This window comes from Nymphaea colorata, chromosome 6 (genome assembly GCF_008831285.2).
Source record: "Nymphaea colorata isolate Beijing-Zhang1983 chromosome 6, ASM883128v2, whole genome shotgun sequence".
In the NCBI taxonomy this organism is placed as follows: domain Eukaryota; kingdom Viridiplantae; phylum Streptophyta; class Magnoliopsida; order Nymphaeales; family Nymphaeaceae; genus Nymphaea; species Nymphaea colorata.
The window spans coordinates 10,231,572-10,251,389 of record NC_045143.1 but is presented as its reverse complement, the minus strand read 5'-3'; the positions used below and the strand labels follow the sequence as shown (position 1 = coordinate 10,251,389).

Below are 19,818 nucleotides of genomic sequence, written 5' to 3'. Positions count from 1 at the left end.
TATATATATATATATATATATATATATATATATATATATAATGTCTTTTTTACAATCTGATATGATATTATGAATATGTCCATGCAAGACATACATTAAGGTGATCATTTGTTAGACTTCAATAGTGCTGTTATGACAAGAAAAAAATGGATGGCTCCCATAGCATCAACATTTTGATACTAAAAAAATCCATATTTTTTCATAAAAAAACAACTTAAATCAAAGCATGTTTTATGTTAAAATAGTTTTTATAAACACCATTTAAAATATTTTCTTTGTAAAAAGTTAAAGGGCATGGTTTTTATCCCTGACCTAAACATCTGGTGTCAGCAGAAATATATATATATATATATTCTTTATTTAGCAAGAGAAATTTTCACAAGGGCATGATTTATGTCATTGACTACCAACATAACAGTTAGGGCACCTTCTCTTGAGTCTATACCCAGACAAAAGCTGCATAGTGCATGGGTGAGCTAACTTTGGCTCGAACAAAGGCACGTGATAGCTCGACAACGGCATGGGCCCAGCTCAATGGCGTTTACATTGATTGAGTAAGTCGCTTGTCGTCATCAACATATTCCATCCAGACAACATAATCGACATCATACGCATGAACACGACTCAGTTAAAGTCTTCCAAAAATCGGCTCGAATGGCTCCAAAGAAGGTGTTTGTTCGTGCCTCCCTTTTTCTTTCCAATAATAGAGAGTAGAAGATCTGGCAGCTTTAATTAGGCTATGAAGATTGATCATAAATTTATTTTTGAAACCCTAACTTTTTTAAGTCCATTTATTTTTTAAAAAATAAATAAATTTGTTGTCGAGTTTTTCCGCTCCCGATAAACACAGTAGTGGCCCGAGCCCGGCCCGTTAATTACCAGGCTGGGCTGAGCAAAAAAAACCCCAAACTCAAATTTTAAAGACCTATATATATATATATATATATATATATATATATATTAGAGAAAGAGATTTTTATAGGCTATTAGATTACATATTGTTTAATGTCAACAATGTTGTTGTTTTGCGTGTGGGAGATTCCCGCACAACCATATATTGCTTAATATTAATATTGTGAATGATGTACACATTTTTTATATGACAGACGTTGACTACATCGCTTTGAGTTCTTTTTTTATGTTGTTGCTGGAGAGAAGAAGAAAGATGAGCATTTTGACATTGAAATTTGAACGCCTCAGGAGACGGTTTCATCTTTCTTCCTCTTACTTTCTATGTCCCTTTTTTCGAATGGTCACTTATTTGTAGTTGAATATGAATCTAGAAAAATGTATATTATATTTGGATATGAATTTGTGATCCGAATGTGGTCTGGCTTCTTAATTCGATATCAATTGTTTTTTTGTATGCCCATTTTTGTTAAAGATGTTTGCTAGCGTATATAATCTAAATTGGATCTATTGTCATTAATTTTCTCTTTAATTAACAAATGTTCAGCTTTAAAATTTAATTTATTCATAATTAGATTGAATGTCTAAAAGCGGCTTGATAGAGAGGGTTGTCGTTGTGTATTGATGGAAAAGGCTGTTCAAACACACACACGTAAGAGGTCTTCTCAACTATTTCAAATTGTTTTGTTTCCCCTCCTTATCAACGATTGTTTTTGCATTAAAACGACGTGATTAAACAACTGTTCTTGGCGTTTGAGCTCGTTGACTGCATTTCCAAGATGCTTTAAATTAACTATAATAAAATAATTAACTGGAATAAAATAATTAATGTTTTGAGAAATTCAAGAAGGTTCCTTGTACGTATGTAATTAGATCTCATTTGGCTAATTATTTATCTTAATATGGAAGAGAGGGAGATGTGTTACTTATGGAAAGTTATTTTTGTTGGTAAAAATAAATGTTTACATTTAGTTTGTCACGGAAATAATCATGAGGCATTTTAATACTTAAAAACAAATGTTGACGACTTTGTATTATAAATATGTCATTTTAAATGTTGTTAATAAGAAAATCAATGTGATTAAGTTGCCCTTTAAATTTTACTTGCGTATAAAAGACATGCGATCAACCGGCTTCATTTTGGGATTGCTTCGACCAATTCCTGAATTTTAACAACTTTTTCCCCTTGACATGAGACCACTCCTGGTTTGGCATGGTCGTTGGTAGGGGTGAACATGAGTCGAGTCGAGCTCGAGTTCAGTTAACTCGAGCTAGGCTCGACTAATGAAACTTTGAGGTCGACTCGGCTCGAGCTCGAGAATAGTTGGATAGAAGCAACTCAAGCTCGACTCAACAGTTACGTGTTGAGCTCGAGCTTGACTCGATTAAGGCTTGACAAACTCGTTTGAATAGAATTGATATTCAACGTTACCTATTGAGCTCGAGCTCGAGCTTGACTCGATTAAGGCTCGACAAACTCGTTTAATTTATAGAGAATTGTTATTCATCGTTACATGTTGAGCTCGAGCTCAACTCGAATATAGCTCGACAATCTCGTAAACTCATTTGAATATATCGACTTGATTAATGTTCGACAAACTTGATTAAGGCTCGAACTTGACCTCAACTGGATTATTTGAACAAGTCGACTCATGAACTCAAACTTAACTCGTTAAGTAAATGACTAAGCTCGACTAGTGAACTTAACTAGTAGTAGCTTGACTCGTTGTTCACTCCTAAAAAAAACCCTCTTGGCAACTAGTTTTTGAATAACTTAAATTCACTCTTTTTTATAAAACCAGCTCTTATCAAAGTTGGGTTTTCTTTAAACCTAATTTTGAAGGCAGCCGAATGCTAGTTTTAAAACCCAGGCAGGTTTGATAATTTCTAATCCGTAACGTACGAAAATTCATGCAATGTTCTGATGACATTTAACACGTATGCCTTTAACATATGAAAACATGTTATCACGAAAGATATTTTGGTGATGACATTTAACACGTATGCCTTTAACATATGAAAACATGTTATCACGAAAGATATTTTGGTAATTTATAAGGTCTACTTTTTCCAGCTTCTACATTTGATCATTTCTATTTCATAACACGTAGTCCCTTGTTAGGAGCCATGACAAATAACTTGCTCCCACATTATCCATCCATTAAAGGTTGAAAGATAGAGGATCTGTGGGAATATGAGGCTTCATGAGAGACATTAGCGACGTAAGCCTCGTTTTGTGATTGTCATTAAATAATGCATCGGCGAAGAAAATTATCTTTCCGTAGCGAATCTATCCACTGAGCTGTGATAACGTCATCCGCAGCCAGCATAGATACGCTGGTAATTCAAGCATCAACGCCTAAAACTCCTCCCTCTCTCCCTCTTCCTCTTGACTTCCTTTCCTTAATCCTTACCCTTCTTTCCGCATTTATTGCGGCAGGATCTTCGATGCATCTTCCTGAACCCTCCCCTCCCGGCGTCTTTATATTTGAAGTTCCAGGCTTCAAGCTTGAAGGTGATTGTGTTGATAGAGACAGAGGGAGAGAGTGAGAGAAGTGAATGAGAGCTATGGAGAAATCCATGATACTGGCATTGCTCTTGATACTTGTTCTAAGTTCTTCAAAGACCTCCAATGCTGGAACTACAAGTAGCTTTGTTAGAAAGCTTGGTGCATCCCAAGATATGCCTCTTGACAGTGATGTCTTTAGAGTGCCACCTGGTTACAATGCTCCCCAACAGGTTTCCCTTTGATCTTTTTTTCTTTTTTGGTTGTTTCAGTCTTGCTTTTGAAGTGGTTTTGCTTTTCTTGCGGTTGTGGTTGGGATGTGTTTGTGTTGGAAAAGTGGTTTTTGATGCTTGATTTGTTCAATTAGGTGCATATCACACAAGGTGACCGTGACGGAAGGGCTGTGATGGTTTCATGGGTCACAGCGTCTGAACCAGGATCCAGTACTGTCTTGTATGGTACTGCTGAGCATAAGAGAAAGTTCAAGGCAGAGGGTAGAGTCACTTACTACAAGTTCTACAACTATACTTCAGGGTTCATTCACCATTGTACTCTTAGGCATTTGCAGGTGAGATTTTTCTGCTGGTTCCTTTCTCTCTCTCCTCTTCTCTTGGAGGTTATTTCCTTGCTACCTTTGCTGCCCCTTCTCTCTCTCGCCAATAAGTTCGACGCAGTTCCAAGTTCGAAAGGAAGAAGTTTAACTTTTCTTGATTTTTTCCACGTTCTCGTACAGATTTCTTTTGTAAGTCTTGCTCTTTGGTCTTTGAGAACTCTCTTTGTAACAAAGGACGAGCCTTTTCGCTATTAACTGGGCTTCCGGTTATCTGTTCGTCTATGGTTTCTGCAATAGAATGACATCTGCTTGTGCTACGCGGTAGTTTTTTTTCTTCCATGTGGTTGTGTCTGGTTTAACTTCTGCCCTTTACAAGTTCTGTGGATCGTTGATGTTGGTCTTTGTAACGTTCATTACTTATGTTCAGTTTGTGCATTCGTGGTAGTGGAAGCAAAGCAGGTCCTTGCCTAAGAAGCACATGGGCTGTCCCTGTTAAATGTCGATTTATGCTCACATAATCTCTGTTTCTAAAACAGTACATATGTTCGAATCTAGGTTGATATTGTTTTCACAGAAGAAATAAATCTGAATACTGTTGTTGGTGCAGTATGATACGGAATATTATTATGAGATCGGACTAGGACATTCAAGGCGGCAGTTCTCGTTCAAGACTCCACCAAAAGTTGGTCCAGATGTTCCCTACGCTTTTGGTCTCATCGGTAAGTTTTGGATCACTCAAGAAAGCATATACATTTCATGCTAATCTTAGATTTATGTCGACAAATTTTATATAAAATGTGTAGCTCCTTCTTCTATGCACATCAGTCGAATCCATCATTAAACTAGCTTCGTTTTTTGATGATTTACTAATTTATGTGGTTATAGTTTCAAATTTTACGATAAAATACTTGGTGTGGAACAGAACAGATTGAATATGATTCACTGATTCAGTAGTGCTATTTACTGTATGCTGATTACTTTGTGGGCATGTGCCTCCATCTTGGATAGTGAACTCACCATCATTATAGGAGAATTAAAGCAGAATTTTATGCAGTTTACCTGTTATCCACTTCCATTAGTGGTGTGGATCATGGTCTTCCACCAACAACAGATTTTACTTTGTTGTTTTGTCACTGTATAACATTTCTTCCACAAGCGCTAAAACTTAGACCAGATTTTGAGAAAAAGAAAAAATTGTTATAGGCCTTTTTGTTTTTGTGATTTATGGGGTAATGTTTTACTTGTAATCTGGTAATTGGGTGGTTAATTTCAAAATTAAAATGTGCTGAGAATGCTGTGAGGATGAAGAAGACTATAGCCCTAGTTGTCAATTGATCCAATTTGTTGGGAAAACTGACCTTCTTCTCTATGATTGCCCAACGGTACATTGGTGCTATCTACTTTACCTTCTCAAACATAAACAATTGTCTTCAGAAGTTTTCACTGATAAAGAAGGAAAGAAAATAGGCAGAGAAAAGGAGAAAAAAGTAGGTCTTGCTGATATTTTTCCCTGGGTAAATAAGTCTGAAGTTACTCTTGAAGAGGCCAGGTCATTATTTGCACTGGATTCATGATTTAGTTTGACAGGAGGTGAAGGGATCAGGTCATGGTTTGCACTGGATTCATGATTTAGTTTGACAAGAGATGAGATCACCTTCAGCTTGGTTGTCAAACAGGAATCCTTCCTCCTGGGATGACACAAGCTACAGTGAACTTAATGATTCTCACTGCAGTGTCATTGGCATTCCTGTGGATTCTTAAGCATAAACACTAGCTTTCAACTTTTTCTTGCTTCTTGTTATTGACCTTTTCTTTCTTCTTTCTGTAAACACATGATTGGATATGGCTTACCTTGCTTACTGGTGTGCTCAGGGGACCTTGGACAGACCTTTGATTCCAACACCACACTTACTCACTATGAACTCAATAAGAAGGGACAGACGGTGTTATTTGTTGGAGACCTTTCCTATGCAGACAATTACCCTTTTCATGATAATGTCCGATGGGACACATGGGGGAGGTTCGTAGAGAGAAATGCTGCTTATCAACCTTGGATATGGACTGCTGGAAATCATGAGCTAGACTTTGTTCCTGAATTGGTAACTAGCTTAATATTTATCGATCATTGCTTCGTTTTCTTTTGCTTCTTCTGAATCTTTCTTTATGATTACTTTGGATATTATTAGATGTGCACCTGTGATGTCATATGGTAGCAACCCTAGGAATTTTTTTGGTGTTAGAGTGTTGCATCCTTTCTGAACCATTCTGGTCTAAGGCAATGCCATCACATGAATGATTATATTCACCTTATTGTAGTGTGAATAGATGATAATATATGCATGTGCACAGCACATGCAAGCTCAACCATTTATCTTTTTGGTGTCGACATTTAGCACTATTAAATTATTGATAACTCAGAAATAGCCTGCCGTGGTTTTCTGATGTTTTTTCTTAGCCTGGTGCTATTTCTAATCTAAGCCAGTAAAATGAAGGCATTTGTGTCCCATCAATTGTTAGATACGACATTATCCAAGTTTCTGGATTTCATTGTGTACAGAATACCAACTTTTGATGGATATATGTTGGTGTAACTTATGATTATCATAGTAGACATTTTTTTTCATATGATTTCATCATTTCATGTTGTTTTATGTTCCAGGGTGAAACAAATCCTTTTAAGCCTTATAAACATCGCTATCATGTACCCTACAGATCATCCAACAGCACTTCTCCTCTGTGGTATTCCATTAAACGGGCATCAGCATACATCATTGTTCTGAGTTCATACTCAGCTTATGGTAATGACTCTGATCTGGGCTCTGGTCCTTATCTTTTTAAGAGAAGGTTTCCCATTGGTTCTTTGTTGAGGTCCCATCAAATGTCGGGGCACCGTTATTGTTCTTGATGCTGTGACCCCTACTATCATCTGTGTAATTCAATGGATGTATTTTCTCTTGACAGTAGTTCCTTTCCCACTCCAGGAAAATACACACCACAATACAAGTGGCTTGAGCAAGAACTTCAGAAGGTTGACAGGAATGAGACACCTTGGCTGATTGTCCTTGTGCATTCTCCATGGTATAATAGTTACAACTACCACTTCATGGAAGGAGAGACCATGAGAGTCATGTTTGAATCATGGTTTGTGCAACACAAAGTAGATCTTGTGTTTTCTGGTCATGTTCATGCTTATGAAAGATCTGTAAGTCATTGTCTGTTTCTTCTTTGCAAATTTTGCCACAGTATTCTTAGTCATAGCTTTAATTGAAATTTCAAGAAACCAGTAGCATCCTAGTGAACAGGAGGTATGTCCATGCTTGAAGTTACAGATACATACAATAGTATCCTAGTAGATCTTTTGCTTAATCATAAATGCTTTAAAGTCTGTTACGTGGAAAAGGCATCCACCTTCCAGAACAATGCAATTGTGGAAAACTTTGCATGGGTTGAGTTGTTAGATTCAGCTTCACATTCAGATCCATTATGTTTCCTGTTGTTTTGCTTCTCTCTTTCGACTCTTTATTCTTACCAAATAAAGTATAGTCTCATAATCCACAAATAAATGTTGCCTTCTGAGAGTATTATTGTAGAAGAACTACATGGAACTGCATCATATTCTAAACATGTCATTTCTTCTTCTCAAAATCAATCTGTGAACTGGACTCAAATGGACCACTGTGTAGCACAGAAGATCTGATCTGGAATCAAATGGACCACTGTTTATCACAGAACAATCTGATCTTAACACAACTGGAAGCTTCCTCTTCAGAAAGTTAAAGCATATCGAGTTCACTTTCTGTCATATTAGGGAATTTTCAGCTGTGGCTATTGCATAGCAAGACCAAAATAACATTTTAGTCCTAGTCTGTGGATTGTATAACTACCAGAAACTCATTCTGGAGATTTTCAGGTGTTTGTGAATTTATACCAGTTTTTTCAAGCATTAACTTATGAAAAATTGCTCATAGGCATAATCTTGCTAATTCACCAAAGGCTACTCTAACCGCTTATACTCATTCATTTCATGGACTTGCAACATTAGTAGTTGGTATTCTCAAATATCTTCTGTAGGATCCTGACTATGAAAATTCAGGTGAATCTCTTGAGTAACCCCGACTTGGCCCAAGTTCAGGTCTGCTAGCATTTGTGACAAGAACAGCTACCATTGATCTTCCTATAATCTTTAAACTGCCTGTTTCTGAGACCACCTTTTTCTCTAGCATATCTTGCAAGCTTTTTTTTTTGGGTGTGTGTTTCACTGTAGATTCCCCTCCTCTATGGTCCATGTGATTCAATATTTTGTGGTTATGAAGTTCAAGCTCTTCTATTTCATAAATGCCATAATGCTCCATGAATTTTATATAATTCTCAAAAATGTGTTTCTTAGGAACGTGTCTCCAACATTGCATACGATGTTGTAAATGGGAAGTGTACTCCAGTATATGATCCATCTGCTCCGGTGTATATTACGATTGGGGATGGAGGAAATATTGAAGGACTGGCCAACAAGTAAGATTAGAAAACGAACTCTACCTTATGAAAATGCACTTGTACTTCTTGATTCTCGACATGGGCGTGTACAATGTGCATGTCCTTTCCATTTTAGGAATTTGTTATCTGATCAATACAATGAAGATTGTTACTGATCATAGTTCATTGATGCAGCATGACGTATCCACAGCCAAAGTATTCTGCCTTCCGTGAGGCGAGCTTTGGACATGCTACTCTCGAGACAAAGAACCGAACTCATGCTTACTATAGCTGGCACAGGAACCAGGATGATGTCGCAGTAGTTGCTGACTCGATGTGGTTCTACAACAGAGTTTGGTATCCCAAGCCAGAACCTGGAACAACAATGGTGCAGTAACAGTCTCCATTTCTTCTTTAGGTGGACGGAAAGGAGACGATGATTAGTTTCACTTTTCCAACTTGATCTCTCCTGCATCTGGCTGCCACCGCTTCCTAGTTGCAACTGGTTTAAAAGTACTGGAGTTGCATGCAAGGCCAAGCCTCTGTACTTTAAGCAATCCTTATTCTTTCAAACAATAAAAATATAATCTTTTTTTCAGATCACCGGCTCTCAAACTCCACGGATTAGCTAATTAGTTGTCTAATACAGAATATTTTTAATTGGTTACTCCCCATAGTAGTAAGAATCTTGATATACTTTCTTTTAATTTTAAGTTTTTTTTTTATATTAGATGTTTTCTTTATAGTTGTTTCTCTGGATTTGTTTACGGAAGAGACTGCCGTTTGGCAGATTGCACTCGCATGCCGGAGCAAGCAGAAGAAATTCCGGACTGACAAGTTCCAACGACATCCATGTCTTGCATTATCTATTATATCTTCATATTTTCCATGTATCGGATCATGGAAGATCCAAATATGCTTCATAATAGTCTAATGACCTTGATGTTAAAACTGACTCCTCTGGTTGACAACTTACTGATGGCCATGGGTTTGATATCCTCCTTCACAATTAATCTAGCCTAATGAAAATTTGGTTAATATTTGTAGTCCGCAAAATCGAATATAGTTTGATCAAAGGGATATTTCCATTCGTAGCCCAACTTTTAGCCATAAATTCAAATTAGGGCATCATAATTCCTACCAAAAATTGAGTTTTTCATTTAGGGACTAGATTTTGATAATTTTCAGTAATGGGTCTAATTTTCTTGACAATAAAAGAGGAAATTTCCATTTAGAGGTCCATAATTTGGTCATAATTTCAAAAGAAGGGCCTTATGCTTCTGACAGTGGAAAAGGAACTCTTAAATGACGGCCTTTATCATCTTAGAGCATATAATTTTCTGCAGTTCTCAAGTTACCCTTTCAGATTGAGAAATGCCTAGATGTTTGCTCTACCTTCATGAGGAATCACCAGCCTATATCAGAAAATTTAGAAGCAGGAGGTTCGTAAGTGGTATCAAGGGTATAAAAGTGGGCCTAAACAGAAAAAATTCCTAATAACGGGTTAGCCATACCAGGATGCACAAGAATACAGAATCTTCATCCAATCATATATTTACTCCTAAAAACTCTCAATTTTTCTGTTGTTCCATGCTTATCACCTATGAAAAGGTCTCCTATTTAAATAAAAGTTGGTTCGTCAAATAAATGAAAATCGACTCGACCACTGAAGGGAAGAAAAGCTCTTCATCAAGAAACGATGAAGTTGGTAACATGCATCATATTCCTCTGCTTGCTTTTGAGCTCTGGTAGGCTCTCCAATGGAGGTACCACAAGCAAGTTTGTCAGGAAACCTGCACCTTCTCTGGACATGCCTTTTGACAGTGATGTCTTCACAGCTCCTGATGGATACAATGCTCCTCAACAGGTAACATAAGCATTAGATGCATCTACAACTGGCTTCTAATGTTATGTTAATTCTTCTTTTCTTGATTTTGGGATAAGAAGATATTTCATTTACATACTTTACATATATTTTTATATACTGATTCTGCTGTTTATTTGCTTACGAAAAGGTGCATATAACACAAGGCGATTATTTGGGGAAAGCAGTGATAGTTTCGTGGATCACGCCATTGAAAATGGGGTCCAGCAGGGTGCTCTATGGAACTGCAGAGAACAAGAGAAGGTATACCGCACAAGGTACTGTTACTAGATACAAGTACCACAACTATACTTCAGGATATATTCACCATTGCGTTCTAAAGAACTTGGAGGTACGTAGGAGATCTCCTCATTGTTTTTCGTTGATTTAATTTAGTAAGTCATGGAGTCGATCTCTGGAAAAGATTCACTTTTCTAGTGATATGTTTGTTCAAAAAGTATTTTACTCTTTTCTGAAACAAAAACCCAATCTTTTCTCATTAATACTCTTTGAAGAATTATTTCTTCTTCCAGGGGAATGAAAAGTTGTTTTTGTTGTTGGTTTTGTTTCTGAATGAAAATAGTACGAGACGAAGTATTTCTATGAGGTTGGGATTGGAAATTCACCTCGCCAGTTCTTCTTCTGGACTCCTCCAAAGGTTGGACCAGATGTTCCTTATGCTTTTGGTGTTATAGGTACTCTCTCTCTCTCTCTCTCTCTCTCTCTCTCTCTCTCATATTCTGAAATGTTGTGAACCCAAAAAAATGCTTATTTTCATATTGACATTTCAGGGCAAATTTTCTCATTTATAATTGGTGCTATTTAAAAATTTTAAATTTTACAACCAAGGCTTAGGCAGGGGGTTGCAAATGCATAAAATTTGAATACCCGATTCAAATATCCTCTATCAGTTTCAGTTTTCGACCAAAAAAGGAAGAACTTCCAAATATGAATATGGGTTTGATTAGGATTTCCGTTTTGAACAGAACTAATCGATCTTCTAAGATCGATATTGCGGTCCGATCCAGTTTGGACATGCATGGATCAAGATCTAGTACTCCACATACGATTTACTTTCTACACATAGCAGCAGGCTCTTAACCATTTCAGAGTGGGTCCAGTACCCCAACATATAATCTACACTTTTAGTTTCAACTTTACTTTGTGGGGTAATGTTTGGATTTGGATTATAGTGAAATTCAGATCCAAAAAATGCTGCCCATATTCGAGTATTTGCTTCTTCATTTCTGAACAAAATCATGCATGACATTGGCGTTAGGTTAAAAATATGCAATGACTTTCTTTCTTTCTTGGGGAAAAATAAGTTCTTAACTTACATCTTGCTGAAAATTCATTCTTGTTAATGCAGGGGACCTTGGGCAAACATTCGATTCAAATGTGACAATCTCCCATTATGAAAGAAACAAGAAAGGGAAGGCTGTTCTTTTTGTTGGGGACTTCTCCTATGCAGATCATTACCCGTTTCATGACAGCAGGAGGTGGGACAGTTGGGGAAGGTTTGTGGAAAAAAGCTTTGCATATCAACCATGGATATTCGCTGCCGGCAATCATGAACTCGACTTGGTGCCTGAAGTGGTATGTGCATTTCATGATACTTAACAGAACCGAGCTGAAGGGAGTAACCATAAGTCACGACACAGTTCTAGACCCTATGAGCAGCGAGCAGGAATGGGGGAGGGGAACGCTTCGGCCCTTCTTTCGGGTGGTGGGGTTTCCTCCCACTCACCCGAACAAAACCATGGTTATAAGCTTCACCAAAATACATGCATTGGGTTTACGTTATATTTTCTTTATGTATTGTGACGCCCTATAGAGGAAAACCATTTTTTCTTTTGGAACAAATTTCTTCTCGCTTTTCTTAGACTATTTACATGTCGTTACTTTCTTATATATATATATATATATATATACAAGAAATGCAAGAACCATTTAAAACATGCAAAGCTTTTTCTGAGAACCATAAATGTTTAGCAGTTGGAACACTCTATGAACATTTTATGCATCAATATAAAAAATTCCGACAAAATTCATGAAACACTAAAATTAGGTATTTATGCATGTGTGCCAATCTTTGGTGTAGATTCACAAAACTCTCACAAAATATTCCATTTACTAAAGGATCCTTACATGGTACAACTTAGATTTTCATCAATCGATAGAAAAGAATGCCTAAGTCATTCCAAGCAAGTCTGGTTTTTAAAAGTTGGCTCACTTTGTGACTTAGCTCACTGCTTGTTTGACTAACTGGATGGATACGATACAGGGGGAAACTCAGCCATTCAAGCCATACCTGCATAGGTATCGTGTGCCATATGAATCATCCAAGAGCACATCCCCATTGTGGTACTCGATAAAGCGAGGGCCCGCACACATTATCATCCTATCTTCATATTCTGCATGTGGTAGGTTTCGATATTCCATTTCATATGATCAGTATATAATTCTCAATTTGGTGATCACTTCTGACAGGATATAACTATTTCATAGTTGATTTCTCAAGCTAATTCTTTGTATACATGATTTGAAATTCTACTTTTGATTTGTTTTAGGGAAATATACTCCCCAATACAATTGGTTGCAAGAGGAGCTACCAAAAGTAGACAGAGAGCAGACTCCATGGTTGATTGTTCTTATGCATACACCTTGGTACAACAGCGACAACTACCACTACATGGAAGGAGAGACCATGAGAGTGGTGTTCGAGCCTTGGTTTGTCGAACACAAGGTTGACGTCGTGTTTGCTGGACATGTTCATTCCTACGAACGATCGGTATAATGCATTCTTCCCCTCTTTCTTCCAGCACGATCCTGAAAAATCTTTTAAATGGCCCTTCTTAGTGCAGTAAAAATGCCAACAATATTGACATGGTAAAGCAGCATTATAGAGCAGATAAAAACTTTGCCTACTTGACGTTTCAATTTCCTTGTTAGAGCACGGTCCAGGTGCGAATGGAATCTAGGCCCTGGATCTCACTATTTGAGCAGATAGGACCCAACTTGGATACTGCAAAATCATTTTCGGCCCATAGTTTTACACCCTGTTTGGATTGGGGAAAGAGAGGGAAACAATGGATGGAAATAAGAAGAAACGAAAGAGAAGGAAAGGATGTAGATATCTTTTCTTTCCATCTCAATCTCTCCAATTTTGAAGGAACTCAATTCACATTGATTTTTTTTTCCCTTTGCATCCTTCCTCTTTCTTTCCTTTGCATCCAAACAGTTTTTTTTTTTTTTTTTTTTTTTTTTTTTTTTTTTTTTTATTTCCTTTTCCGCCTTCTTAATTGACCAACTAAACACAAGAAGGACCATCATTTCCCTCCATCCAAACACAGTGTAACTATCCAAACAGTACTTATATATATATATATATATATATATATATATATATATATATATTGTGTTGTCTTAAGTTCTTAACCCATAGTACTATTATCTGTTGAAGGAACGGATATCAAACATCGCATATGACATAGTAAACAGAGAGTGCAGCCCTGTGGACGATCAGTCTGCACCCGTCTACATCACCATTGGAGATGGAGGAAACATTGAAGGCCTTGCTAACAAGTAAGTTTGCGCTCAGCCTACCTTCAAAACGAATCTATACGTCAAACTCATGCTGCCAAAGAGCTTTTGATTGATCTTACATTTTAACTTACGCTCCGCATGGAAAGTTGTCTGGGTAGCTTGTTTGCTGATAGTCATGGACTCTTTCTTATATAGTCATATTTGTTGAGTCCATGTTTTGTTCATAAGATGAAGCTGATATTTCTCACACTCACAGGCACATAATGGATGTAGAGTAAAGATCTTATAAGTCAAATCTATTTTGCAGTATGACGGAGCCACAACCGAAGTATTCAGCTTTCAGGGAAGCCAGCTTCGGACACGGACTGTTAGACATAAAGAATCGAACGCATGCTTATTTTAGCTGGCACAGGAACCAAGATGGGGATGCAGTAGTTGGTGACTCTCACTGGTTTTACAATAGATTTCACTACCCATTACGTGAGCCCACGTTATCAGTGCCATCTAATGCATAATCCAGGGCAAAAGCTTCTCTTCTCTTCTCTCTCTCTACCATGTCACTGTTAAAAACGTAATCTTTGTCTAAAGAAATGCGTTGAGAAACGGCAGATGTTTAGAGCCTTTCAACTGAGATAGTGCTTTTTCAAAACTCTCAAAATAGAATCTGTTCCAAACTTATATGCCATGGTTCTTTACTTCGGCAGGGTGCAAATATATAAATTTCATCCTTTTAGATACTTTTTCAGACTCATTGTTGATACTAAGTAGCAGTCACAAATTTGTATCTTTTTTTTATGATATTATGCATGAATCAGATATATCATGGTCAATTCTTCATATTCCTTGTGGGCGATCTGATAAGTGAGATTTTGAGTAAGTGTAGAATCTTCTTATGCTTGAAGAAATGATTCATCAAAATGATGAGTCACCCACTTCCATTGAAGTGGACACATATAAGATCACCAAATGCTCGGGAGTTCCTCTATTCAATCATTTTCCTTCTTCTTGTTGCTGGATATCTCGTTCTTACGCATCTTCTCTTTGTTTCCCGAGTCTCTAGTGATTTTGTACCAAAGGATACTCATTCAAAAAAATCCTAGATATAATAACATGATTAAGCGGCAAACAATATATAAATCAATGAATTATTGAAAACCACGGATACAAAAATAACTAAAACTTGTGGGACTATATGGTACAACCCCGCTTGGCTTAATATAATTTTCTTGTTACAAGTCATGCTCTTGGAAACAAGATCATGAATTTTTGACGAGGTCATGATCAATTGCTGTACATTGCGAGCATGCAAAGAATCGTTAGTATTGTAGCTGCATTCGTTTTTATTCCTTAAACTACTTCAATTAATTAACTAGAGAAAGAGAGAGAGAAAGCTTTATCTTTAACAACTTCATACCTGATAAAAATAAAAATGTTTAGAGGAAGTTTGGATGACACACTCGTTTAACCCAGTTTTTTTAAAAACTTGGCTTTATGCAAAACCAAGTTTTTTAATGAGCTTTTAGAAACCTTGTTTATTTGTTTCGGTGACATATCTAAGACCTAGTTTTTGAAAAACATAAAGACTCTTTTTTTTTTCACAAAACTAAGTTTTGTCAAAACTGGGTTTTCCTCATACCCCGTTTTGATGACACCCAAACACGTGTCCAAAAACCTGGTTTTGGGGCGTCATCCAAACCTCTTAATGTTCTTTTACATGGTTAAATGGGACCTTGAATCAACCAGTCCATATAAGAATTAAGCCAGCTTTTCGACGATCATTTTCAAGTATGCAAATTGGTTTTATTCAATCTAAATTTATGAATGTTTCCAAAATAATGTGGTTTTTGATACCACCTTACCCTCGCCATCCTCTGTGTCAATCCCCTCGAAATTAAAACATGTTAAAATTTTTAAAATTCAAAATTTCAAGTTCTTTTTTATTAAAACAATATTTATAAGAAATTATTGAAAATTTCAGAGAGATCTAGCATGGTCTACTGATAATTCGGGAGTTCGATGTATTGGACTCGGAGGAGATCAAGTGACATTTCGTTGTAAGCGTCCCCTTTTTGTTGTTCAATTTCCCGATGTAAGTTTCCCGGCGACCTTCCAGGGATCTACCTAACGCCGCCGTTCCTGATCGAATGAAAGTTGATGATGGGAAGTTTCCAGCACAATCCAAGTGAAATTCAAAGAGCATGCCGTTTGACAATCCGCTTCCATTGCAGAATCAAACAACTTTGTCTTTGACATCTTCTCCAACGCAGGTCAACAGTGACCTTCTTCTGTTCTTCGCGCTGACTTTCTTAAGTCCCGATGCTTTATCATTAAGCCTGGACATTGGGTCGGCCGGGCCCAATAAAAGGAGTTGGGGTTGGGCCGGCTAGGCACCTAAAACCTTGGCCGAAGCCCAGCCCGACACTTAAAACCCATGCTTGAGCTCTAGCCTGCTGGGGTCCGGTCCAATTAAATTAAAAAATATATATTTATAATATATAAATATAATTAATTGTAATTAAATATTATAATTATATGTATAAATTAATAAAATATATGTTAGAAAAATATTATAAGGCCCACCCGGGTTTATCGGGCCAGCTCAATGATTGATTTGGCCGGCTTTTGCCCTTTTTTTGGGGCCCATGCCTGAGTCGGGCTAGATACCGGGTAGCCGCCCGAGGCCTAGCCCAGTGCCCAGGCTTATCCACCATCCTTAAACGCTGGAGCCATTGCCCCACTCAGTTTTCTAAAAATTAAAAAATCTAGATGTAAATTTTTTAAAAATTAGTTTAACTAATATAAAAAATTTGAAAAATTATAGTTCGGCCCATGTTAAAGTTTTGAAACTATAATTTGGTCTACAATGAAAAATTCCAAGCTCCGTTCCTACTACCTCGTGATCCTGCCCAGCATGTTAGGGACGAGTTTGTTGTTGCATTTATTGGTGTGGCTTCAGTTACCGAGTTAAGAATTTTAGTTGATTTATTGTCCAAAAGAAGTTCAACTTTTGTGCTTCTCAGCAACAATTGTGAATTGAGAAGAACTAGCAGGTTGGATTAGATAGGTAGGCTTAATGCCTTGGTTATTGGAGTGGATTGTGCTATCCTACTGCATGAATAGATTATACTTGCTCTCTTGGCCTTTTAAGTTTTTCCCTTGTTACTGAATTTGATAGCTTTTCTTAGCATGTTTCTCTATTTTCCTGCTTGCAGTTATGTTGATTACTTTGTCAGAAAACAAATTTTTACTGTTCAGAAAATGAGCCAGACATTAACCACTAAAATCATAAACAGGTCAGTAATGAACATGAGGTATTGGTCATGTCTTGGCTCGCTAGGCTTATTTGTATATATTTTCCATAATCTTATATATTATTATGTTAGCTGGTGGAGATTTTATGTTTACATATATTCTTATTTTATAGTGGACAATGAGGTAATATCTAAGCGCATATGTTTTAGCATTATATTTGTCTGTAACAACTTCATTAATGTTTTTAAATAGATCATGACAATCTTCATGTTTCAGATACGAAGGATGGTGGTGACGGGTGGCGCCGCATATGCCTTAAGTTCCTCATGCTCACCACATATGCTTGAGGGTACATGAAATATCTCTCTCAATTTTCATTTTCATATCAATCTCTAATCAAATTTTTTGAATATATATATATATATGTCATGTTTAAGCCATTAAATTTTGTTACAGCAGACAGAAATTATTCTTAGATTTGGAGACGAAGAATGCAAAGGAGCCGATGATTAATTTGGTGTGGGTCCGATGCTGCAGTTTCTCAAGAATTGCTTAGTTAATTGACTTATTACACCAAGCAAGCCAACTACAAATATACCTTTGACTCATGCAATATACATGGAAATGGTCCATGAGTTGCTTGATCGACAAGCCATGCAAGACGATGGTTCTTGTGATAGATCAACTAAGGCGCATGTTTTTAAATTTGCATCCTCCTTGATCCGGAAGAAAAGAAAATAATAAACTGTGCTTTGTACATATGTGCTTCAAAACTGTTTGATATCCCAAATTTACAATTAATTTCTTAGGCCACACAGGTTCGTGTTTGGCAACAGTATTTTGTAAGTGTTTTACGAATCTGCCGTAATTTTTTTTTGTCGTAAGTGTTTCATGAATTTATCCTAAAGGTTTTTGGTTTTTGTCACTCCTATTAATCCAAACAAAAGTTTTTGACGAAGAATAATGAATGTTTCAAACTTTGACAAAAACGTTGGAAATGATAGGAATGTGGTCGCACTGAAAGCTACATTTTCCAAAATGTCATGGAGACTGTTGCATTTTCATCAAGCGAAGGAGTTGCATTTATAATCAAACAGTTATTTCCTAACTTTTTGGTTGGTAGCATTTATGGGAAGAATTCCATCAAACGAGCAACAAAGTCTCTCAACTTCGGTGGTCTCCTTTCATGCTGGCACCAGACCCACGGACCTACATAGGGTTTGAGAACAAATAAAATTTCTAGTTCTGCCATTGTACCTACATAGATGACTACATATAAAATGTAAAGATTGAATCTGACTTAAAAAAAAAAAAAAAAATAGTTCAGCGAAATGGACCATGGATAAATACCATTCACGCGGTCTGTTTCAAGTTGAAAGACGATGGAGAGCAACATACTGGTTGCGCAATGAGAATCACGACGCACAATGCGTAATTGTCAATAAAAGAATGTCAGCCTATGCACGTTATGAGGCAAGATTAAATTGCAATGAGCTAGATTAAGTTTTTAGCAACAGGGTTTTGCTTTCCTACCAACGGTTTTTTGCCGTCCCTAAAAACATAATTTCCTATTATGACCGTTTTGTGTCAGTACTTTTCAAAAGTCATACCTTCTTAATTTTGTCATTCTACAACTGGACTGGAGCTCAAGCCCAAGACGAGTTGGTGGGCTAGTTGTTCAAGCCTACTTACACCCAAGATCATCTTGGCGGCTTTTATCAGCAGTTCATCATCTCATCATCCAGGGGGCAGAGAGACGAGGGCTGGCAGGGACATTGGATCCCTTTAGATTTAAAAAAACTTTAAAAATTAATATGTAATTTAAAAAAAAAATAGTTTAATATATATATAAATTTTAAAATTTTTATCTCGGTCACAGTTAAAATTTTGAAAATATAATTTGAACCCTGCAACAAAAAATTCGTGTCTCCACCCGTCATCATCCATCCATGTTCAAAGTAAAAAAATAGAACACAAAAGATGAAGCAATAAAGACAATATTATTATAACGGGTGACACTCAGTCGAAACTGCAAGCACAATAAAGAACTGATCTACAAATCGACGCCTAATACGACGGGCAAAGTACAAAGAATATGCACCAATGAAGGAATAGCCAATGAAAGAGAAGGATCCTATGGTACCTATTGGAGAAAACAAAAGAGACGGACCAACGCGGGTTTGATGACTACATAGCTACAGACGCGCAGAACTTGGTGACCCGGCAACCGACGGCAGCAGAGAGTGATAAGGAAGATAGGAGCCACGCCGGCCGCCGGCGACGTTCATATTCACGTGCAGCGCGGTGGTCCGGGGACTGTCGTGAAACATGAACGTGTAGATGGTGTCAGAGGGGCGCCCTTGGGCAGCAGCTCGAGCACCAGAGTCCTCTTCCATGTCGTCATCTTCCTTCCTTCAAGCGGCCTGGCTGCTTCAAGTGGCTGAGCCCACATGAAGAAGAGAAGCTGCACCAAGGCTACTGCTGCAACCATTTTCCACAAGCTGGAAGCCATTGGCTTCTTCTTCTGAAGTGTTCTGGTAGTGGTGACTAAACGCTCTGTTATGGAGAGGGTTTTGATGGGTTGTATGATATCAAACTGACAAGGGGATTATATATACATATATATGGAAATGTTGAGGAAAAGTGTTGAGGAAGATTTTGCCTTGTGTGCGCATTAGGGCTTGACTTTTTCACACCGAACTCTCTCTCTTCTCCATC

At 37.3% G+C, this 19,818-nt stretch overlaps 2 protein-coding genes across 2 annotated transcripts; both read left to right on the top strand.

Annotated features, from left to right (window-relative positions):
- The first annotated feature begins 3,240 nt into the window (after positions 1-3,240).
- On the top strand, positions 3,241-9,038 carry LOC116256892 (purple acid phosphatase 2-like). Its single transcript, XM_031633431.2, has 8 exons — positions 3,241-3,648; positions 3,783-3,983; positions 4,576-4,687; positions 5,841-6,067; positions 6,628-6,766; positions 6,950-7,170; positions 8,356-8,477; positions 8,634-9,038. The coding sequence occupies exons 1-8, from the start codon at positions 3,469-3,471 to the stop codon at positions 8,833-8,835; spliced, it is 1,404 nt and encodes a 467-aa protein (XP_031489291.1). The 5' UTR covers positions 3,241-3,468; the 3' UTR covers positions 8,836-9,038.
- Positions 9,039-10,137: 1,099 nt separating this feature from the next.
- On the top strand, positions 10,138-18,889 carry LOC116256573 (purple acid phosphatase 2-like). Its single transcript, XM_050078340.1, has 10 exons — positions 10,138-10,305; positions 10,454-10,654; positions 10,886-10,997; positions 11,672-11,898; positions 12,587-12,725; positions 12,873-13,093; positions 13,766-13,887; positions 14,156-14,313; positions 18,739-18,765; positions 18,846-18,889. Exons 1-10 carry the CDS (start codon positions 10,138-10,140, stop codon positions 18,887-18,889), a joined length of 1,419 nt encoding a protein of 472 aa, XP_049934297.1.
- The last annotated feature ends 929 nt before the right edge of the window (positions 18,890-19,818 follow it).